The sequence below is a fragment of the Salvelinus alpinus genome, chromosome 20 (assembly GCF_045679555.1).
Source record: "Salvelinus alpinus chromosome 20, SLU_Salpinus.1, whole genome shotgun sequence".
NCBI classification, from domain to species: domain Eukaryota; kingdom Metazoa; phylum Chordata; class Actinopteri; order Salmoniformes; family Salmonidae; genus Salvelinus; species Salvelinus alpinus.
The window spans coordinates 51,363,269-51,383,344 of NC_092105.1; the positions used below are offsets into that span (position 1 = coordinate 51,363,269).

At 43.9% G+C, this 20,076-nt stretch overlaps 2 protein-coding genes across 6 annotated transcripts in view; both read right to left on the bottom strand.

Moving 5' to 3' along the window:
• LOC139547060 (LIM domain only protein 7-like) overlaps nt 1-20,076 on the bottom strand; it is a 98,585-nt gene that overhangs the window by 29,177 nt on the left and 49,332 nt on the right. For 3 of the 5 annotated variants that reach the window (XM_071356113.1, XM_071356115.1, XM_071356114.1), the window contains 4 exons: nt 13,915-13,947; nt 12,619-12,733; nt 1,951-2,078; nt 47-734 (listed from right to left, as the gene is read on the bottom strand). In XM_071356113.1, coding sequence (XP_071212214.1) covers nt 47-734; nt 1,951-2,078; nt 12,619-12,733; nt 13,915-13,947 — 964 coding nt within the window. The remainder of the gene's footprint in view (nt 1-46; nt 735-1,950; nt 2,079-12,618; nt 12,734-13,914; nt 13,948-20,076) is intronic. The other 2 variants (XM_071356116.1, XM_071356117.1) reach the window with 1 other exon arrangement.
• On the bottom strand, nt 15,461-17,864 carry LOC139547061 (LIM domain only protein 7-like). Its single transcript, XM_071356118.1, has one exon. The coding sequence runs from the start codon at nt 17,558-17,560 to the stop codon at nt 16,520-16,522; it is 1,041 nt and encodes a 346-aa protein (XP_071212219.1). The 5' UTR covers nt 17,561-17,864; the 3' UTR covers nt 15,461-16,519.

Genomic DNA, 20,076 nt, shown 5'->3' on the forward strand with positions numbered 1-20,076 from the left:
CAGAACTGGAAAGTGTGGTAATATTACTGTATACTACAGTACTCACGGTGTAGGCGCGGGGCAGTGATGCGACGCTTGTGGACTGGCTCCCGAAGGGCCGTGGCATGACGACAGAGGTGAGCCGAGCACTGTCCGGTCTCATGTAGCTCCTGGGGAGAGAGGCAGAAACCCGAGACACACCAGGAGGCATGGGCTGTGGGTCCATCACCACCGAGTTGTACTGTGGCTGTTGTTTGTACAGAGAGCCACCACCAGTGGATGGGGTCACTTCTTCAGACACCTTCCCCAGCCATGGGCGACTGGGCTCGTGCGCTTTGGGTAGTAGGCTAGGGGTGGTGGTGGTGCTGAAGGTCTCCTCCGTCTTGGCTGCACTGGTGTACCGTGAGGCCAGGCTTGGGGCTCTCTCAGAGGGATTCGGGGCTTGAACGTAGGGGTTGTAGTTGGAGGTGCGACCCACAGTGGTAGTGTTGTTGGTGGCGTCGCTACCAGAACCGAAGGGACTGTCGATACTGTCACTCATGTTGACCCTAGAAGGCGAGACAGCCCTGTTGGTTGCCGTGGTGGCAGCGCACGCCTCTAGCACGGAGGAGCTAGTGGGTCTGAGGCGGTCAAGAGGGGTGTAGGGGTTGTCGAAGGTGTAGCTCCTCGGAGGGAGGGTGCGGAGGACCGGGGCGGAGTCTTCAAACACGTCCTGGTCCAGAGAGGCGAGGGAGTTGAGGCGACTGCCGATGGAGCTGTGGGGATGGAGAAGAGAGGGAGAGAGGGAGAGAGGAGGGTGAGGGGAGAGAGGGATGGAAGGAAAGGGAGGTGAAAGAGAGAAGGGAAAGGGATTAAAAGGTGTTATGTAAGCGATTGAGAGAGAGAAAGACAGAGAGAGAGAGAGCGAGGAGGGCAGGGTAAAAGGAAGATAGGATGGGTGAAAGAGAGAAAGGAGCCGAAGAGACAAGGGAGGATGGGAAAACCAGAGGGAAAGGTGGAGGGGGATAAAAGGAGAGGGCAGAATGAGAAAAGGATTGAGGAAAGGTGAAAGGGGGGAGGGAAAGAGAAGTTTGAAAGAACAAAAAAAAGAGGTGAGGTAGGATTTAAGCCACGATTAGATTACACTTTCACACAACGCTTTGCAGAGAGACAATTACTGTTCATTCATTAACACAGTCGCAGGTCACTTTCTCTCAGGGCAAACGTCTCATCAAAAGTCTGTAAAAAAACACAAACGTTTGCATGGCCCTGTATTTGTGCCTGAGTTGTCATCGACCGGTGTTTGTTGGTGTAGTAAGTACTTATACAGTAACAGGACAGCTTTGAGTGAGAGTGAAAACACATCTAAAAATACTGATTAGAATTCTGATGACAAAATACTTTAAAACAGGGTAAAACATATACATATACAAAACATATACAACCAATAAAGGATTATACAGTGCCTTCAGAAAGTATTCAGACCCCTTGACTTTTTCCACATTTTGTTACAGATTTTTTTTTTTCAATCCTCAGCAATCTACACACAAACCCCCATAACGACAAAGAATAAGGCTGTAATGCAATACTTTCTGAAGGCACTGTATGTTTCTAATTGTCACCTTGTCGGAGCATGGCTAGCCCAAATGCCCTTTGGTAACTGTATAGAATATAGAGAACATAATAACTAGAACACATGCAGGATTTGTATTTGAGGATGTCTAGCAGATACAGTACGTTCATCAATCCATCAATCATAGACTTCTTTTTTTAAGTCTTACATTCAATCAGGCCATATTTCACGAGCACATCCCCACTGTCATGTTCACCAGGCACCAAACGGAAGAACAGGCAGGGACTACGTGGCCATGTTGGGATCAACTGGACATGTCCAGTAAGAAAGCCTCATTATAAATTTCCCCTTGCAAATTGTTTTCCGATGAGAGCCCGAATTAAATCATTGGCCCTGGTGTCTACCTGTCACTCTATTACCTCCGATTGGAATCCTGGAAACCGCGGCTCCCTATTCCGCTGCTCGCTGTGGTCTGCTCCCTCTCCTCTTTCTTCTTCACAATATCAGAGTTGAAGCTCTTGCGACGGTTCTTCCACTTGGTGAGATCCTGCAGAGAAGAAACGCAAATTCAGAAACGTGCATCTTGGAAAAATGAATGTAATAGTTTAAATCCCCTAACGGATGTTGAGGGTGGTTAATGTGATAGGTGTTAGCCGGGAGGGAGGGAGAAATAGAGAAATATAGATAGATAGATAGAGAGAGAGAAAGAGAGAGAGAAAGAGAAAGAGAAAGAGAAAGAGAAAGAGAGAGAGAGAGAGAGAGAGAGAGAGAGAGAGAGAGAGAGAGAGAGAGAGAGAGAGAGAGAGAGAGAGAGAGAGAGAGAGAGAGAGAGAGAGAGAGAGAGAGAGAGAGAGAGAGAGAGAGAGAGAGAGAGAGAGAGAGAGAGAGAGAGAGAGAGAGAGAGAGAGAGAGAACAAACTACATTTGGAGGTATCCTATTTGTGTCAGTTTAGCTCCTCCCACCTCATGTCCCATGTGTATTGGGGCCCGTGAATGACCTAAATCTGTGCTAACACACCATACTATACTGCTGCACCATGTTATCACACAACTGATAGACATATAGCACAGTAACAGGTAAGAATGAGGCCTTTAACATACTCACTGATATTTCGTGGAATAATTACATGAACTGAGTGGGACATGATGAAACATTGTGAACTGACCTAACTTTTGCTTCCTGCCCCTCTTTTTCTTCTGTCTCTTTCTTTTTCTGCGCACTCTCTACCCCCTCTCTCTTTCTCTCTGTACCTTTACAAAACAAGCTCTCCTTTCACCTGTACCCACAGGCACAAACTGGGCCAGAATAGCTGTTCTTTTCAGATTTCCATTCTCCACATTTCAAATACGAACTAGACTGATCTATCATACAGTATGTTGTTACCTGTAGACAGCTGGGATGGCTTTGACTTGAGTGTACACATTTATACAAGGACACAATAACCATGGCTTATATAGTGATATGGTCGATGACTGTTTAATCGGTGATGATTAAACAGGCCCAGTTCCCTACATATTAATGACTACACTAGATTGCGTAAAGCATGGGTTGGACAGGTTTTGCATGCCAGGGGAAGGGGAACATCAATTTTGTGATTCACAAACTAGTACAGTTTTTACCCTCACAGATCATTTCAGATCCTGGAGGATGTTATACAATAGTTAGTGGCACCCTCTTCCAGAACTCTGTAGTAGGACTCCATAAGACTCCTGAACAGGTAATCAAATGGCTACCCGGACTATTTGCATTGTGTGCCCCTCCCAACCCCTCTTTTACGCTGCTGCTACTCTCTGTTTATCATATACGCATAGTCACTTTAACTATACATTCATGTACATACTACCTCATTTGGGCCGACAAACCAGTGCTCCCGCACATTGGCTAACCGGGCTATCTGCATTGTGTCCCGCCACCCGCCAACCCCTCTTTTACGCTACTGCTACTCTCTGTTCATCATATATGCATAGTCACTTTAACCATATCTACATGTACATACTACCTCAATCAGCCTGACTAACCGGTGTCTGTATGTAGCCTCGCTACTTTTATAGCCTCGCTAATGTATATAGCCTGTCTTTTTACAGTTATTTTATTTCTTTACTTACCTATTGTTCACCTAATACTTTTTGTGCACTATTGGGTAGAGCCGGTAAGTAAGCATTTCACTGTAAGGCCTACACCTGTTGTATTACCGTGAAATGCTTACTTACAAACCCGTAACCAACAATGCAGTTCAAGAAATAGAGTTAAGAAAATATTTACTAAATAAACTAAAGTAAAAAATGTAATAAAAAGTAACACAATAAAATAACAATATGGAGGCTATATACAGGGGGTACTTATCAGGAATCAAGGTAAGACCCAAGTGCAGGCTGTGTGAAGTAACAATGTTTATTGTAACAGGAGCAGGTAAATGACAGCAGGCAGGCTCAGGGACAGGCAGGGTGGTCAGGCGGGTGGGTACAGGGTCAGGACAGGCAAGGGTCAAAAACCAGGAGGATGAGGAAAAAGAGAGACTTGGGAAAAAGGAGCAGAGACCACCACTGGTTGACTTGAACAAACAAGGTGAACTGGCACAGAAAGACAGAAAACACAGGTAGAACACAGGTATAAATACCCAGAGGATAAGTGGGAAAGATGGGCGACACCTGGAGGGGGTGGAGACAAGCACAAGGACAGGGGAAACAGATCAGGGCGTGACAGTACCGGTAACGAGTCAATGTGCGGAGGTACATGTTAGTTGAGCTATTTTGTACATGTAGTTAGGGGTAAAGTTACACGCCAGTCAGCATCTCATCTTATCTCTCAGGGATATGACTCTTCCTGTAATCTTACAAGTGATTCCTCTAATATTTATTCAATGTTTGTGTCGTTGTATTCAAACCTCTACAAATCCGAACCCCCCATGAGACAATATGGCTATGGACAACTTTTTAGACAATCCATTGATATGGACATGAATAAAGTTCTGGATAACGCTCTGCACCTAGATGAGATAACAAAGGGTCTAAAGTTAATGCAAAGTGGCAAGGCCCCAGGCCCTTACGGATTTCTGTCGATTTCCTCAACTCGCCCCATTACTATTAGATATGTTCACCGACTCGTTATCACAGGGCTCTTTCCCACCGACGCAAACTCAAGCCTCTCTCTCACTTTTACTCAAAAAATATCTGTCAGAATGTGGTGGATATCATCCCATTTCACTCCCCGCTCCTTTTTACACTTTCGATAGAACCGCTTTCCTTGGCCTTGAAATTATCATCATTATTCAATGGAATCCACCAAGCTGGTGAAGAACACAAAGTGTCACTGTATGCAGATGATTTACTATTATATATCACTAACCATGTGAACTCTGTCGGTAACATTCTGCATATTTTAAACACAATTGGATCATTCTCAGGTTACAAATTGAACATTCAGAAAATGTTTTCCCGATCAAGTAAATTCCCCCTGGAGTCCTGCCTTTCCATCTATTGCCCTCTGGTTTTTCCTATTTAGGTGTGAAAATAACACATTCTCAGGCTACCCTCCATGAAACTAACTTTGCGAGTCTAGTCACACGATTTAAAGCAGACTTACAATGCTGGGATAGTCTGCCTCTCTCCTTAGCTGGAAGAATCCAATCTGTTAAAATGTTACTCATTTCATGATGCGCATCAGTACTTCACAGGAGAGCCATTTGAACATAAACTTTATAAAAAAAATCTAAAGGCGTTTTTTTTGTGACCTTTCATGTGCTTTAATAACAAACGTGTATGCCATCTGTAAATACAAATGAAATTGTGAAATTACGAGCCTAGTTGGTTCAGCCACAGAAAAATAACCTTCCCGCTAGCCATGATTGGCTGAGATAATGGGTGGGCTGGACATGCCAAGAGATGAGTTTGGATTGGTCTGCCATGTAGCGTGCTTCTGTCTATAATATGAGCTGGACAGTATGTGTAGGTAATCCTTTCTAACGTGGCTTTTTTGAAAGATATCACGTAGTAGAACTGCAAAGGTGTTGCTCTCCACTTTCTGGAGGACCGAGTTTGGAAATCAGTGGAATGCACGGTGGATTTAGAGTATGGCAGCTAAGGAGATGGAGAAAATTCTGCCGTTTGATTGCAAATATGCAGACGGCTATAAAAAGAGAACACACAGAAGGCTGTTGTATATAACACCTGTCTATACGGATTACATCTTCAAACTAAGGCAACCATGGCATCCGTGGCAGAGAAGTCTAGCTAGCTACATATTCAGATATTACACGTTTCTAATTTTGTAAGAAAGTTGTTTTCCTTTCAAGTTAATGTGTACTGTTAGCTAGCTAACGTTAGCTGGCTGGATCACTAGCAAATGTTACGTGTATGATCTGTGTAGTAATATTATTCATATCTCAGAGACATTTGCATTGTTAGTTACAGCTAACTAGCTAACATTGAACCTGGTTGGTTTAGCTACCTGCAGATTCATTTACAATAGCAAAATTCTATTTACAAAATAAATTACTGCGTTAGGTAGGAGCACACACTTGGCATTCTCTCAACCAGCTTCATGAGGTAGTCACCTGGAATGCATTTCAACTAACAGGTGTGCCTTGTTAATTTGGTGAATTTCTTTCCTTCTTAATGTGTTTAAGCCAATCAGTTGTGTTATGACAAGGTAGGGGTGGAATACAGAAGATAGCCCTATTTGGTAAAAGACCAAGTCCATATTATGGCAAGAACAGCTCAAATAAGCAAAGAGAAGCAACAGTCCATCATTACTTTAAGACATGAAGGTCAGTCAATCCAGAACATTCCAGAAAGTTGAAAGTTTCTTCAAGTGCAGTTGCAAAAACCATCACGTGCTATGATGAAACTGGCTCTCATGAGGACCGACACAGGGAAGGAAGACCCAGAGTTACATCTGCTGCAGAGGATAAGTTCATTAAAGTTACCAGCCTCAGAAATTGCAACCCAAATAAATGCTTCACAGACTTCAATTAACACATCTCAGCATCACCTGTTCAGAGGACACTATGTGAATCAGGCCTTCATGGTCGAATTGCTGCAATGAAACCAATATTAAAGGACACCAATAATAAGAAGAGACTTGCTTGGGCCAAGAAACGTGTGCAATGGACATTAGACTGGTGGAAATCTGTCCTTTGGTCTGATTAGTCCAAATTTCAGATTTTTGGTTCCAACCTCTGTGTCTTTGTGAGATGCAGAGTAGGTGAACGGATGATCTCCGCATGAGTGGTTCCCACTGTGAAACAATGGAGGAGGAGGTGTGATGGTGTGGGGGTGCTTTGTTGGTGAAACTGTCAGTGATTTATTTAGAATTCAAGGCACACAGCCTTCTGCAGCGATACGCTATCCCATCTGGTTTGCGCTTAGCAGGGCTATCATTTGTTTTTCAACAGGACAATGACCCAACACACCTCCAGGTTTTGTAAGGGCTATTTGACCAAGAAGGAGAGTGATGGAGTGCTGCATCAGATGACCTGGCCTCCACAATCACCCAACCTCAACCCAGTTGAGATGGTTTGGTATGAGTTGGACCGCAGAGTGAAGGAAAAGCAGCCAACAAGTGCTCAGCATATGTGGGAACCTTTCAACACTTTTGAAAAAAGCATTCCAGGTGAAGCTGGTTGAGAGAATGCCAAGAGTGTGCAAAGATGTCATCAAGGCAAAGTGGGGCTACATTGAAGAATCTTTTGATATATTTTGATTTGTTTAACACTTTTTTGGTTACTACAGTTGAAGTCGGAAGTTTGTATACACCTTAGCCAAATACATTTAATCTCAGATTTTCTCAATTCCTGACATTTAATTCTAGTAAAAATTCCCTGTCTTAGGTCAGTCAGGATGACCACTTTATTTTAAGAATGTGAAATGTCAGAATAACAGTAGAGAGAATTATTTCTTTCAGCTTTTATTTCTTTCATCATCACATTCCCAGTGGGTCAGAAGTTTACATACAGTCAATTTGTATTTGGTAGTATTGCCTTTAAATTGTCAAATGTTTCAGGTAGCCTTCCACAAGCTTCCCACCATAAGGTGGGTGAAACATTGGCCCATTCCTCCTGACAGAGCTGATGTAACTGAGTCAGGTTTGTAGGCCTCCTTGCTCGCATACACTTTTTCAGTTCTGCCCACACATTTTCCATAGGATGAGGTCTGGGCTTTGTGATGGCCACTCCAATACCTTGACTTTATTGTCCTTAAGCCATTTTCCACAACTTTGGAAGTATGCTTGGGGTCATTGTCGATTTGGAAGACCCACTTGCGACGAAGCTTTAACTTCCTGACTGATGTCTTGAGATGTTACTTCAACATATGCACATCATTTTCTACCGCATGATGCCATCTATTTTGTGAATTGCACCAGTACCTCCTGCTGCAAAGCACCCCCACAACATGATTCTGCCACAAATGTACGATCTTTGTCCCCATGTGCAGTTACAAACCGTAGTCTGGCTTTTTTATGGTGGTTTTGGAGCAGTGGCTTCTTCCATGCTGAGCGGCCTTTCGGGTTATGTCGATATAGGACTCGTTATACTGTGGATATAGATACTTTTGTACCTGTTTTTCTGAGGTCTTGGCTGATTTCTTTTGATTTTCCCATGATGTCAAGCAAAGAGGCACTGAGTTTGAAGGTAGGCCTTGAAATACATCCACAGGTACACCTCCAACTGACTCAAATGATGTCAATTAGCCTATCAGAATCTTCTAAAGCCATGACATCATTTTCTGGAATTTTCCAAGCTGTTTAAAGGCACAGTCAACTTAGTGTATGTAAACTTCTGACCCACTGAAATTGTGATACAGTGAATTAGAAGTGAAATAATCTGTCTGTAAACAATTGTTGGAAAAATTACTTCTGTCATGCACAAAGTAGATGTCCTAACCGACTTGCCAAAACTATAGTTTGTTAACAAGAAATTTGTGGAGTGGTTGAAAAACGAGTTTTAATGACTCCAAAATAAGTGTATGTAAACTTCCGACTTCAACTGTACATGATTCCATATGTGTTATTTCATAGTTTTGATGTCTTCACTATTATTCCACAATGTAGAAAAAAGTAGAAATAAAGAAAACCCCTTGAATGAGTATGTGTGTCCAAACTTTTGACTGGTACTGTATATGTGTGTATGTATGTCTGTAGTATGTACTCCTACATCGCTGTTGTCGGTTGCTACAGACCACCCTCGGCTTCGGGATATACTTATTGATATACTTATTGAAACACCTCCCTCCCCTTAACAACAAAAGCAGCATACATACAAAAATAAAATAAATTTAAACATACAATTGGAAATAATAATATATAAATATACATATTTACAGTATGTACACATACATTTTATTTATTTAACCTTTATTTAACCAGGAAAAGCCCATTGAGACCCAGAGTCTCTTTTTCAAGGGAGAGCAACAATCAATACATTACATAATTAAAATATACAATACAACGCAACATGATCCAGCCTAAAAAAAGCATTTACACTCCTCTATAACAGAGTCTCCCATCAATATTTTAAATTCATTCAGTGGCACTAACATATCTAGATTAAGCATGGATTGTAGACTATTCCATGCCTCTGGTGCACAAGAAGAAAAGGCAGTCTTGCCTAATACTGTGAATGTCCTGGGGACTTTAAGTAAAAACCACCTATGACCGGGTATAGTAACTGCTGGTGTTGAAGGAGACCAGACTACAGAGGTAAAGAGGGAGTTTACCCGAAAGGGCTTTGTCAATGAACACATTGAAATCTTTCTGCGCGTATAAAGTGAGGTCCAAACTACCATTTGGTACAAGGCGCTACAGGTCTAGAAGTAGCTAGCCAAAGGCAGCTTGGGTGCTTGACTGCCGTTCTAAGGCCAGAACGCTCAAATCAACCCTACTGCGCTCAGACAGCAAAACAGTCTGAATTTACAAACGGACAATTTTTCTCTGAATGGAAACACCATAATATTAATCAAATTAATTAAGCCAAATTTCTTAAACTCAATCCCATATACTATGTTATTACAAAAAAGGTTTTACATTCTCTGGTAATGCCAATATGGAATACTATCAAATGCTTCTCAAAGATGCACTCTGGTGGTAAAACTAGCAATAACTTGCAGTAACAGAAGAAATGGCTGAGAATTTAATGACGCAGGGTGTGCCGCAGTATGACACAACTTTTAAAGGAGGAACCACTGTAGGGGTCCCGATTGTCTGTACCTGCAGACTTGTTAGTGTCCATTGCCTTTAGTGCTTTATAGATCTCAGTATAGGAAACAGGCTCAAAGTTAAAATGGTTCACATGAGGGCCTATATCATAGTTGACTGTAACAGAGCTTACATTAGAGGCCTGGGCCCCACCATTATTAACAACTGAACAGATATGATGTGCTTGTTAAAACCCCCTACAATATCAGCTTTATCTTTCATTAGAATCCATAATTAAATGGTCAGGAAGGTCTGAGGATACATTAGATCCTGACACTGATTTGATTAGCTTCCTGAACTTGGTAGGGTTGTTTAGGTTCTCTGTGACTGCATTGAAATAGTAATCTGATTTGGACTTCCTGATCAAACCTGTGCATTTATTTCTTAGCGCTCTGACGGAGGCCCAGTCAACAGGAGCATGTGTACGTCTAGCTTGAGCCCAATATATATTTCTCTTTGTAATGAATTCTGCCAAGTTATCTGAAAACCAGAGATTGTCCCTTCCACTGATTCAACATTTCTTCACAGGCGCATGCTTATCACAAATGGACACACATTTCATATAAAAATATTCCCAGGCAGTGTCAACATCGGGAATCAGACTTACTCTGTCAACATTATGGTACAGATCAAGTCCTGCTTCCACGACCACATCCAATGCTCGCATCAGTAATTCTACATGTGTTTTTAGCCCAGCTAGCATGGACACTGACAGTTGTGAATCTGATGCAGCCGAATAGCTACTGCCCCGTTACCCAGGAAAGCCCCGAACAACAGACAGGGTCGTTGGACCATTGAAGTGGCGCAAAAAATGATGAGAACCACATTGATTTGGGGTTCACTTATATTGGGAGTAGTGCCTTTGCTCAGCCACAATGTGTTATATGTGCAAAAGTACTATCTCACAACTCGACGAAACCACTCTTGCGCAGACATTTAGAAACAAAACATGCCAATTTGAAAAGTAAGCCACTGGAGTTTTTTGAGCGAGAAGTAAGACGACTTTCGAGTAGTAAGACATGTTTAAAAGCAACAGATACCATTAATAAGAAGGGGCTAGAAGTGTCTTATATGGTGAGCTACCGAGTGGGTAGGACAGGCAAGCCCCATACTTTTGTGGAGGACTTAATTCTTCCTGCTGCCGCAGATATGGCTGGGACAGTGCTGGGGGAAAAGGCCCAAAAACTATACAGACAATGCCTTTATCAAACAACACTGTTTCACGACACGTCAGTGATGGCAGGAGATGTTTTGAAAAAATGTCTGCTTTGCATACAAGCCAGTGTATTCTATGCGTTACAGCTGGATGAGTCAACAGACGTGGCGGGCCTGGCACAGCTCCTGGTATACGTTTGTTACGTTTATGGAGGGTCAATTAAGGAAGACATCCTCTTCTGCAAACCGCTGGAAACCAGGATAATAGGAGAGGATATTGTTGATTCTTGATACACTGCAGAATCCACCGAGAGGCTCTTGCTGCCAAAGGAATGCGTTTCGGACACTACAGTGTTTGCTTTTACAACATTACAGAAGTGCGCTGGTTATCAAGAGGCAAAGTTTTGACACATTTTTTTTAATTGAGAGAAGAGCTTAAAGTTCTCTTTACTGACCATAATTTTCACTTGTCTGACCGCTTGCATGATGACGAGTTTCTCATATGACTGGCCCATCTGGGTGATCTTTTTTCTCGCCTGAATGATCTGAATCTAGGATTACAGGGACTCTCCACAACAATATTCAATGTGCAGGACAAAATTGAGGCTATGATTAAGGAGTTGGAGTTCTTCTCTGTCTGCATTAACAAGGACATCAAAGTATAATTTTTTATGTGCAAATGAACTCAAGCTTACTGGACAATGTCAAATGTGATATAGCGAAGCACCTGAGTGAGTTGGGTGCACAATTACGCAGGTACTTTCCCGAAACGGATGACACAAACAACTGGATTCGTTATCCCTTTCATGCCCTGCCTCCAGTCCACTTACCGATATCTGAACAAGAGAGCCTCATCGAAACTGTGAAAGTGTAATTTAATCAGAAGCCACTGCCAGATTTCTGGACAGGGCTGCGCTCAGAGTATCCTGCCTTGGAACATCGCGCTGTTAAGACACTGATGCCCTTTGCAACCACATACCTATGTGAGAGTGGATTCTCGGCCCTCACTAGCATGAAAACGATGTATGGAAAATGATTTAATAAATGTATCGTATAGTGTGTATGTGGCAGGCTTACAATGATGGCAAAAAACAACATTTGAGAGTGCGCTGACCCTGGTGCTAGAAGGGGTACGCAGCTGGAGGTTGAATGTTTGAAGGTGTACGGGACTATAGAACGTTTGGGAACCACTGGTATAGGGAGATAAAAGGATGTATCTGTTCAATTTGTAATTTGTATTTCTTTATATGTGCAATAAAAATATACATATATACTTTTTTTAATCAATCTGCTATGTCATGATTATTACGTTAATGTAGCCCTCATGAGGGAGGGTTCAAGTCAAGTGTATTAACAGTCTTTTGGGTTGAGTGTGTGCGACCCCTTGTAAGGTGGGGACCGCTAGTGTTGAACGGATATGTGGGGCATGCAGGGTTTATTGCCCCCAAACCAAACCTAACCAAAGGACTGACACAGGGTGAGAATACCAGGGGTATATTCATTAGTGCAGACCGTAGAAAAATGTTTTGCAATGCAAACTAAAGTTTCTATTGGACAAATTCAGGTGGGTTCTTACCAGTTTCGTCCTGTTTGCTTCCATTTGGTTCTTAGTGAATACACCCTAAGACTACCTGATCCAATAACAAACACTAATTTTCATTTAGTGTTTCAAAATATTTTGTCACATTATACCTACTGAACACAGCCCATGTGTGTGGTCGTCGTAGGTTCATATACTCACATCCTGCCACTGGTCTTCGTTCTCCTTGACCTGCTCTCTGATCTTCTGTAGCTCCTCGTAGCGCACCTGCTTCAGGGCCTCCTGGTCCACCGCAAGGTCTGACATTGATTTGCTCCTACACACCACCAGAGAAGAGGAAGAGGGTTTAAAGACGGGGTTGAGATCAGTGTCAACTCAGTTACATGCATTGGACCATCAGTTAGGAGCATAAACCTACAGTGCACAAGACTGACTTTACGGTCATAAAGTAGGCTACAGATGTATGTATCAACAGACACTCCAAATCTACTATAATCACAGATGCGACACACATGCCAATCATAAATGCACTCAAAGTGTGGAGCAAAAGTGCTTGTTAAAGTAAATCTCAATTAAATAAACTGAAACATACTTTTACACAAACGTTTATTGTAAGAACACAGAAAACAAAAAACAAGATTCAACATTCATTGAAGATTAAACAATCAGTTTCATCCACATAACACCATTAAGACTAAAAGGTAGTACAAACAAAACATGCTCCCCATTTGTCAAATTTCTTAGTTAGGTATTAGTAAGCAAACAAAATAAGCAACAGTTGAGTCACACTAAACACAAGCTTAATGCGGTTTTAGCCTAATGGGTTAGACGAACCATGCAGTATATCTCAGCCATCCCATTCTGCAAAATACGCTTGTTCACTCAAAGCATTCAAAGTTGTCCAAAAACATTCCCTGCATTTGACTTCCCTGTAAACTTCTGAATCATACTGCTATCAATGTCTCTCTATCTTGTCTGTCTGTCACACAAAACCAACCATCACGGTAGCCTACAACCTGTGCTTCAACAATTTTCAAACTCTCAGCTGCACATAACATACAGTATGTTTGGTTGACCCAGCATATTGGTATTGTGTGTACAATCCCCTCACTCCACTTTGTTGCCTTGTCAAATGCTGTGTCCCATCCCCCTTGGTTCGGCCCTGCGCCATTCAATCCCCAACAAAGTGTCAGTGTCATCGTATGATTGTCTATATTATAATTGTTTTTAATAACCTGCCCAGGGACTGCGGTTGAAAATTAGCCGGCTGGCTAAAACCGGCACTTTTACTGAAACGTTGATTAATGTGCACTGTCCCTGTAAAAATAAAACAAACTCAAAGTATAGCAGTCAGCCAGTGAGTGAGGGAACTGGTAAATGAGAGCAGCAACACAAAGGCAAAAGGAGGAAGGAGGCACTGTGATTGCATGGTTGGGGGGAGGCCGTGGAGAGAACACGACCATGCCACATTCCTGGGAACCAACATAATCAACTCACCCATCGCTAGCAACGTCAGACTTTTGGAGCAGTCTAGGAGAACCAGAAAAGAGAACCACACAGACAAAAAAAGTCACATTTGGGCCAGAATTTATTTTCCTACTCTGGGAATAAGTAGAGGTGAAGTGATCCCTAACCAGTGTCTGGAGTTTTTCTCTCCCTCTAATGGCTAAGGTTAGGATTGGGAATCTAATCCTAGACCTGTGGTAAGGGATTGCTACCTCCAGCCTCTGTCTTCAAGATTCATATAGTAGGGGGAAAAGGTAAAGTGCATGGATGGACACATAATGGTTAAGTACCACTCCACTTCAGCTTCGTTCTCCTGGGGTTTCACTGTCCTTTTTATTGAAGGTGAGCGTGTATCACAGTTCGAGTGACACCTTCCTTTCATCTCTTCGAGACCACAGCTAGGGTGACGTCACTGGAAACTCTACAGGAGTTTTCCATGTGTGAGGGAAATACATCCAGACGCCTCAGACCCATGTGTGAATGGCCTGTTTTGTGAGTGTGTCACACAGAGAAATAGAAAGAGTGTGAGTGTGATTGTGAGTTTGTGAGAGGGAAAGTGTGTGTGCTTCATATGTACACTCACCTCCATATGTATTTGGACAGGGAAGCTACATTTCTTTATTTGGTCCCCTCATTTGAAGAAATCACAAGTATTTGTACTTATAGTGTATTAAAGCAGTCAAAAGTGTAGTGTTTGGTACAATATTCCTTGCGTCTGTGTTTTCACGTTGCCAAGGGTGGCAGGTACCAGCTTTCATCCCCTCACACGACGATGGGGAATTTCAGTCTAGGTTTTCATGTCTGTCTTCCTTATTAAAAAACGTACGCTCTATGATCATCATCTACCTCTGCTGTGCAGACCTGGGTTGAAATACTATTAGAAATGTCTCAAATACTTTGAGAGTTTACTTCAGCCTGACTGCCAGTGCCTGGAGTGCCATGTGGGTGGGGTTTGCAGAATTCTCTATTGAATCCATTGCGCCAGGCAAGCTCAATTGACCACAGCTAAAGTATTTTAAATGATTTCAAATAGTATTTACAACCCAGGTTTGGTGCAGTGTCTAGGGGTAAGTATGGGGATTCATCTCGGAAACCCAGAACTAAAATCTTGCATAATTGCATAAGATGCTTGATTAGGTTCAGGAGGGAGATAATATACTGTATTTTATGAGAAAAGATACTAACAAGACTAGCGAAGTCTCCACCCCCCTAAACGGAAACTCTCAGCCAAAGCATGGGCCAAATGTTCCTTGTTAGTCGTCTCATCCCCGTCTGTTCGACAGATGTTACGGTACCATCCTATGTTACGTGCGTCTGTCCATGAGCGTGAGTGTGGGGTTAATAGCTTGAGTTCTATATAGATCTTACTCATGTTCAAATCCCTTTTCATACCACTGTGCTCATACTGCTCCTCCAAGTCAGTGTGAAGTTCTCTGATGTTGAGAGACACTGTGTTATTCCAAGGCAAATAGAGGTGCTAGGGTGATGTCATACTTCGCCATTCGTGAACCACCTCCGATTGATTCCATGACACCAGTTTTCAGTCTGTTTTTGTCTATTTTTATTAAGCATGGGAACAAAGTATTTTTAAATTCACAGGCAAAGGCAATCCATGAGCAGAAAAACAAAAACAAAAAAACAAACAAATGTAAAACAGAATAGGGTCTTGTGGTGTTAATTCTGATGGACGTATACATTTTTGGTCAATGCATTGGCGACAGTACTCATGTGGTGGTGTCTAGAATTAGCACTTAAAAAAAGGTTAGCAGCAGTTATACAAGTTGTACAGAAAGGTCATTTACTTAATAGGGTGTTGCGTTTTAGAGCTTCAGAATCGTATCGCTTGAATGGTTTCAGAAAATACCACAACCTGCGTAAAAAAAAGTCACTTGTTTGACCTAATCAATCAAACCACTTTCTCAAAAGCTGAGGTAACATAACCGTGGGTTATTTTTCTACATTTCCACCACTGGGTTTATGTGTTAAAAATACATTTACGGTAAAGTTGTCTTTTATCAATTTGTTGCAGTTAGTGTGAAAGGCACATGTTTGTTTTTGGTAGAGAAGTGCTCAATATAGTTCATTGACATTTCCTTCTATGAGGTCCTTCTATAAGCACCACTCCGTATCAATGCATATCCACATGCGATTTAGGGCACTTCAATAACAGACAGAAAAGGGTTCTTAGAAGTGAACAGCACCGGTGTGTGTGCGGGGGGTGTGGGGGTTAAAGAAGAAAACAACAATACACAACCCGGAGATTTGGGTCTCTGTCTCAAATGGCACCCTATTCCCTATATAGTGCACTACTTTTGACTAGAGCCTTATAGGGTAGACCTATGTGGCTCCAGGTCAGTCAAAGTAGTACAGCGCCCCCTGGAGCACATTAGAGTTAAGTACTTTGCTCAGGGGCACATCGACCGATTATTCACCTTGTATTTGAACCAGCAACGGTTACTGGCCCAACGCTCTAACTGCTAAGCTACCTGTCACCCATAGCAGTGCACTATATAGGGTTTGGAGTGCCATATGAGATTTGCCCTGAGAGCAACAGGCACTGTAGCGGGATCGTTGTTTTCAGCAGCCATTTTTGTTCCTAACTGTTCAGAAAGGCTAACCTCTCGATCATCATCCTCTTCTTGTACCTCAGCCGACTCGCCTCCCTAATCGCCACCATCTTCTGCAGGTCACCCTCGCTACAGGAAGTGGGCAGCGACGGACCCATCTGATTGGCCGACATACCTAGATATGACCGCTGACTTTGGACACGCACTGCCCCCACCCCCACCCCGAGCACCACCCCAAACTTCCTCAGCAACATGTCGTCCGTTTTAGGGTGCCCATCACGATCTCCTCTTGCCTCATGGTTCTCCCCGCCCTCAGCTTCAACCTCCTGGGTCAAAGGTGAGGGGGCGCAGAGCAGCCGCGCCTGGAGCTTGGCAGGCAGTGCCCAGGGCTCAGGGATGGTCATCGGGTTGTAGCTGTCGGCCGCACCCAACAGTGGTCTCTGCCGCCGACCACCCTGGGGTTGGTTGACCTTCCGGAAGATGAAGTCGTCCCGCTCGATGTCGGGGATGACGGTCTTGTTATCCTTGCCCGGCGTCTGCGGCTGGGTGACAATGTTGAGCTGGGGGTTCGAGGCGTAGAGGTGGCCGGACAAGTGGTTTACGCACACCCGGGTTTTCAGCACAGCCAGCTCCGGGTTGGAGTGGAAGGCCTGGGTGCGTCGGGCGAACATGTCGTCATTCTCCAGGTCAGGGAAGATGCTCGCCAGGGACTCATCCAACTGTTCTGGAGGATCCAGGGGGTTGTCACGCCCCAGAAGGGGACGCTTCTCGCATTTGAACAGCCGAGGGCCTGAGGTGGGGTCGATCATAGGGAATACCACCGGGAAGCGCTCAAAGTATGGGATGTTGGTGACTTGCTTTTTGGGGGGCTGGTAGAGGGCAGTGTGTTGTGGCTGAGTGTTGTAAGGACTGGAGGAGGGGGGGGGGGGGGGTGGAAGAGAGAGGAGAAGGAGAGAGAGGACAGAGGGTTGATGAGTTGCATGCAAGTAGAACAGGAGGAAAGCAGAAAGAGCTAGGAAAAGGAGGTATAAAAAAAATGGAAGGCTGTTTGATTCAAAACAGGGCTGCATCAAACTGAGGACCTTGCATTCTGAAGCAGCTTATTCAAACCGTAAGTGCTTGGCAAACACAGTACAGTATCTTAACATATGTACTGATGCAAATTGGACTAAACAGCAAGACAGCAAAGCGATTATACCTCAGTATAACTGGTATAACTCTCAAAACTGCTTTTCAAGGCATGTTAGGGCACAGTTACTAGCGTAGCTTTTTAGCACAGTATCGCTGTTAGTACGTGAGGGAGGGCAGCCAATCAGAACTCCTGCCCTTTTAAGGCAATGCGCTAGACCAGTGCTCCTGTGATTTCACAGTCAATCGAGCAGCTGTATCGACCTTTGACCTGCAGCAGGGAGGCTGGTGTGGGTGGAGCCTTCAGGTGCATGGGGGTGAGAGGAGGGGGAGGGGCCGGAAGGGGCTGAGGAGAGCCAGTGACTGACATCGCAGTCAGAGTCGTCAGAGGATGAGCCGCCAGACTTCTTTCGGCTATGGCCCCAGAGAGGAGTAGGTGCAGAAAAGAGAGAGAGACAGAACGAGAGAGAGAGGGGGGAGAGGGAGAGAGAGAAGGATCGATGAGGGAAAGTGAGGGAAAATAGAGTGGGGAAAGGGAGTGTAAGGCAAAGTGAGAAGAAAAGAGAGAAACGGAGAAGCAGAAGTCAGACAGGTGGAATCAATACAGTGAAGTAGTGTAAAAGTAGAGTAGAATAGTTCCCCACAGCAGTGCGGACCCAACTTATCAATCAAATGAAAGCTTTGTGAATGATGTTAGAATCACATGCATTAAACAGACTATAGGGAATCACTGGAAAATGTTGTGATAGAAAGAGATAGAAACAGGAAACTGTGATAGAAAGATAATGAAAATAGTTGGTGATAGAGTGATAAAGTACTGTTAGCAATAAGAATGGGATGTGCCATTAGAAATAGTGAATGTAAGAAAGAGTAAAGAGATGATGTGTGTGGTTTGTAAATGTTGGTATTGTATGTACTAATGTTTTATATAGTATTTGAAATGTACAGTATGAACATGTGAATGGAATGCAAGTGCTTTAAATGATGACGTTAAATCTGTGTTATGGGGTATGACGCTGTAAGTGTTTGTGCGGTCTTTAACATTGGCCCTCTTTGCATCGTCCCCCCTCCCCCTGTCAGTATGTCCACAGACCTGAAGCCCTGGATCTTCTTGTACCAGGGTCTCCTCTGGGACCCCAGTTTGATCTTCTGCACGTGGGTGTCCTCCTCGGGCGTCCAGAACTTGGGCAGAAACCTGTCATATGACACGTCGACAGTTGACTTGGGCGACGCACCCACTTTGCGAGCGTACAGGTCGTCCTGAACGGGGTCAGCATACCCAACATCATCTTCCTCGTCTTCAGAATCGTCGTACATCTGTCGGAGGAGGCTATCAGTGGGGAGAGGGCGGTGGTGGTCCACCCTTACTGAGCCCATCTGAGGCTGGGGGGAGCACATCGGTGTCATTGGCCCACTGCTGCTACTCGAGAGAGAGAAAGAGAGACCAGCCAATCGTATGAGGGGAAAGGGTTTATCAGGAAGTGCACACAAGCAATCAAAAGGCAGAGCAAGGAGCGTATGGTGTTGGAACATCCTTGGGTAAACGGCACACAATCTCCAATGAGAGCACACAAGGATAGAGTTAGAGGACAAGGCAGAACCAAAACAAAAAACACAAGTAAATTAAAGTAAATTAAAGTAAATCAAGTAAATTAAAGTAAATCAAGTAAATTAAATGAAATCAAGTAAATGAAATCGAATCAATGTGAAATTGGATATTTCGGATGGCAAGTCACTCACTCAGTCACTGCAAATCCAACTGCAAGAGGAACGAGCAAAAACAACTAAACAAAACAATAAAACAAAACAAACACACAAACAAAACAAACTTATTCAATCAATCAGTTAGAAGAGCCGGCAAGTTAAGACCAAGGTGGCCTGCTACACTCATGGTTCTAGAAAACCATGCAAACTGAAGCGCTCTCTCGTTCTCTCATTCTTTCTTTCTCCCACACTCGTTCATCCGGCAGGCATAACAGAAGAAGCGCTCTCTCTCTCTCTCGCTCTGGTCAGATCCCACGGCATCAGGCTTTCTGACCTGAGGCAGGTCACTGTCTGCGGCGGTGGGGCGTTCGTGTTTGTGGTCATTGTGATCGTTGGCCAGGTCCCTCCTTTCGCCACTGAAACCACTCCTCCCCCTCCTCCTAATCCCACGGCATTACCGGCCTCCACAGGGCCGATTGGTAGTGCGAAGTTGGTAGGCAGGGCAGGGGAGGGACTGTGGAAGCGCCGGCTGGCCAGGTCGTCCAGAACGAGGTCGGGGTCCGGCCGCTCGGTGTCAGAATCATCGTCACTGCCACTCTCGTACTCGTACGCCCACTGCAGTTGGGCGGCGGGCAGGGAATCCTGGGATAAGCATCTGTTGTTGGAGGATTCGGACCTGGTCTCACAGAGGTCAGTGTTCCGAGGTTAGTCGCAACATATGATGGTACAGTGCACACACACAACCATAACCATG

Bases quoted from the DNA above. Each gene is read 5' to 3' on its own strand.
- LOC139547061 (XM_071356118.1), bottom strand. From the start codon at position 17,560: ATGCAGCCCTGTTTTGAATCAAACAGCCTTCCATTTTTTTTATACCTC.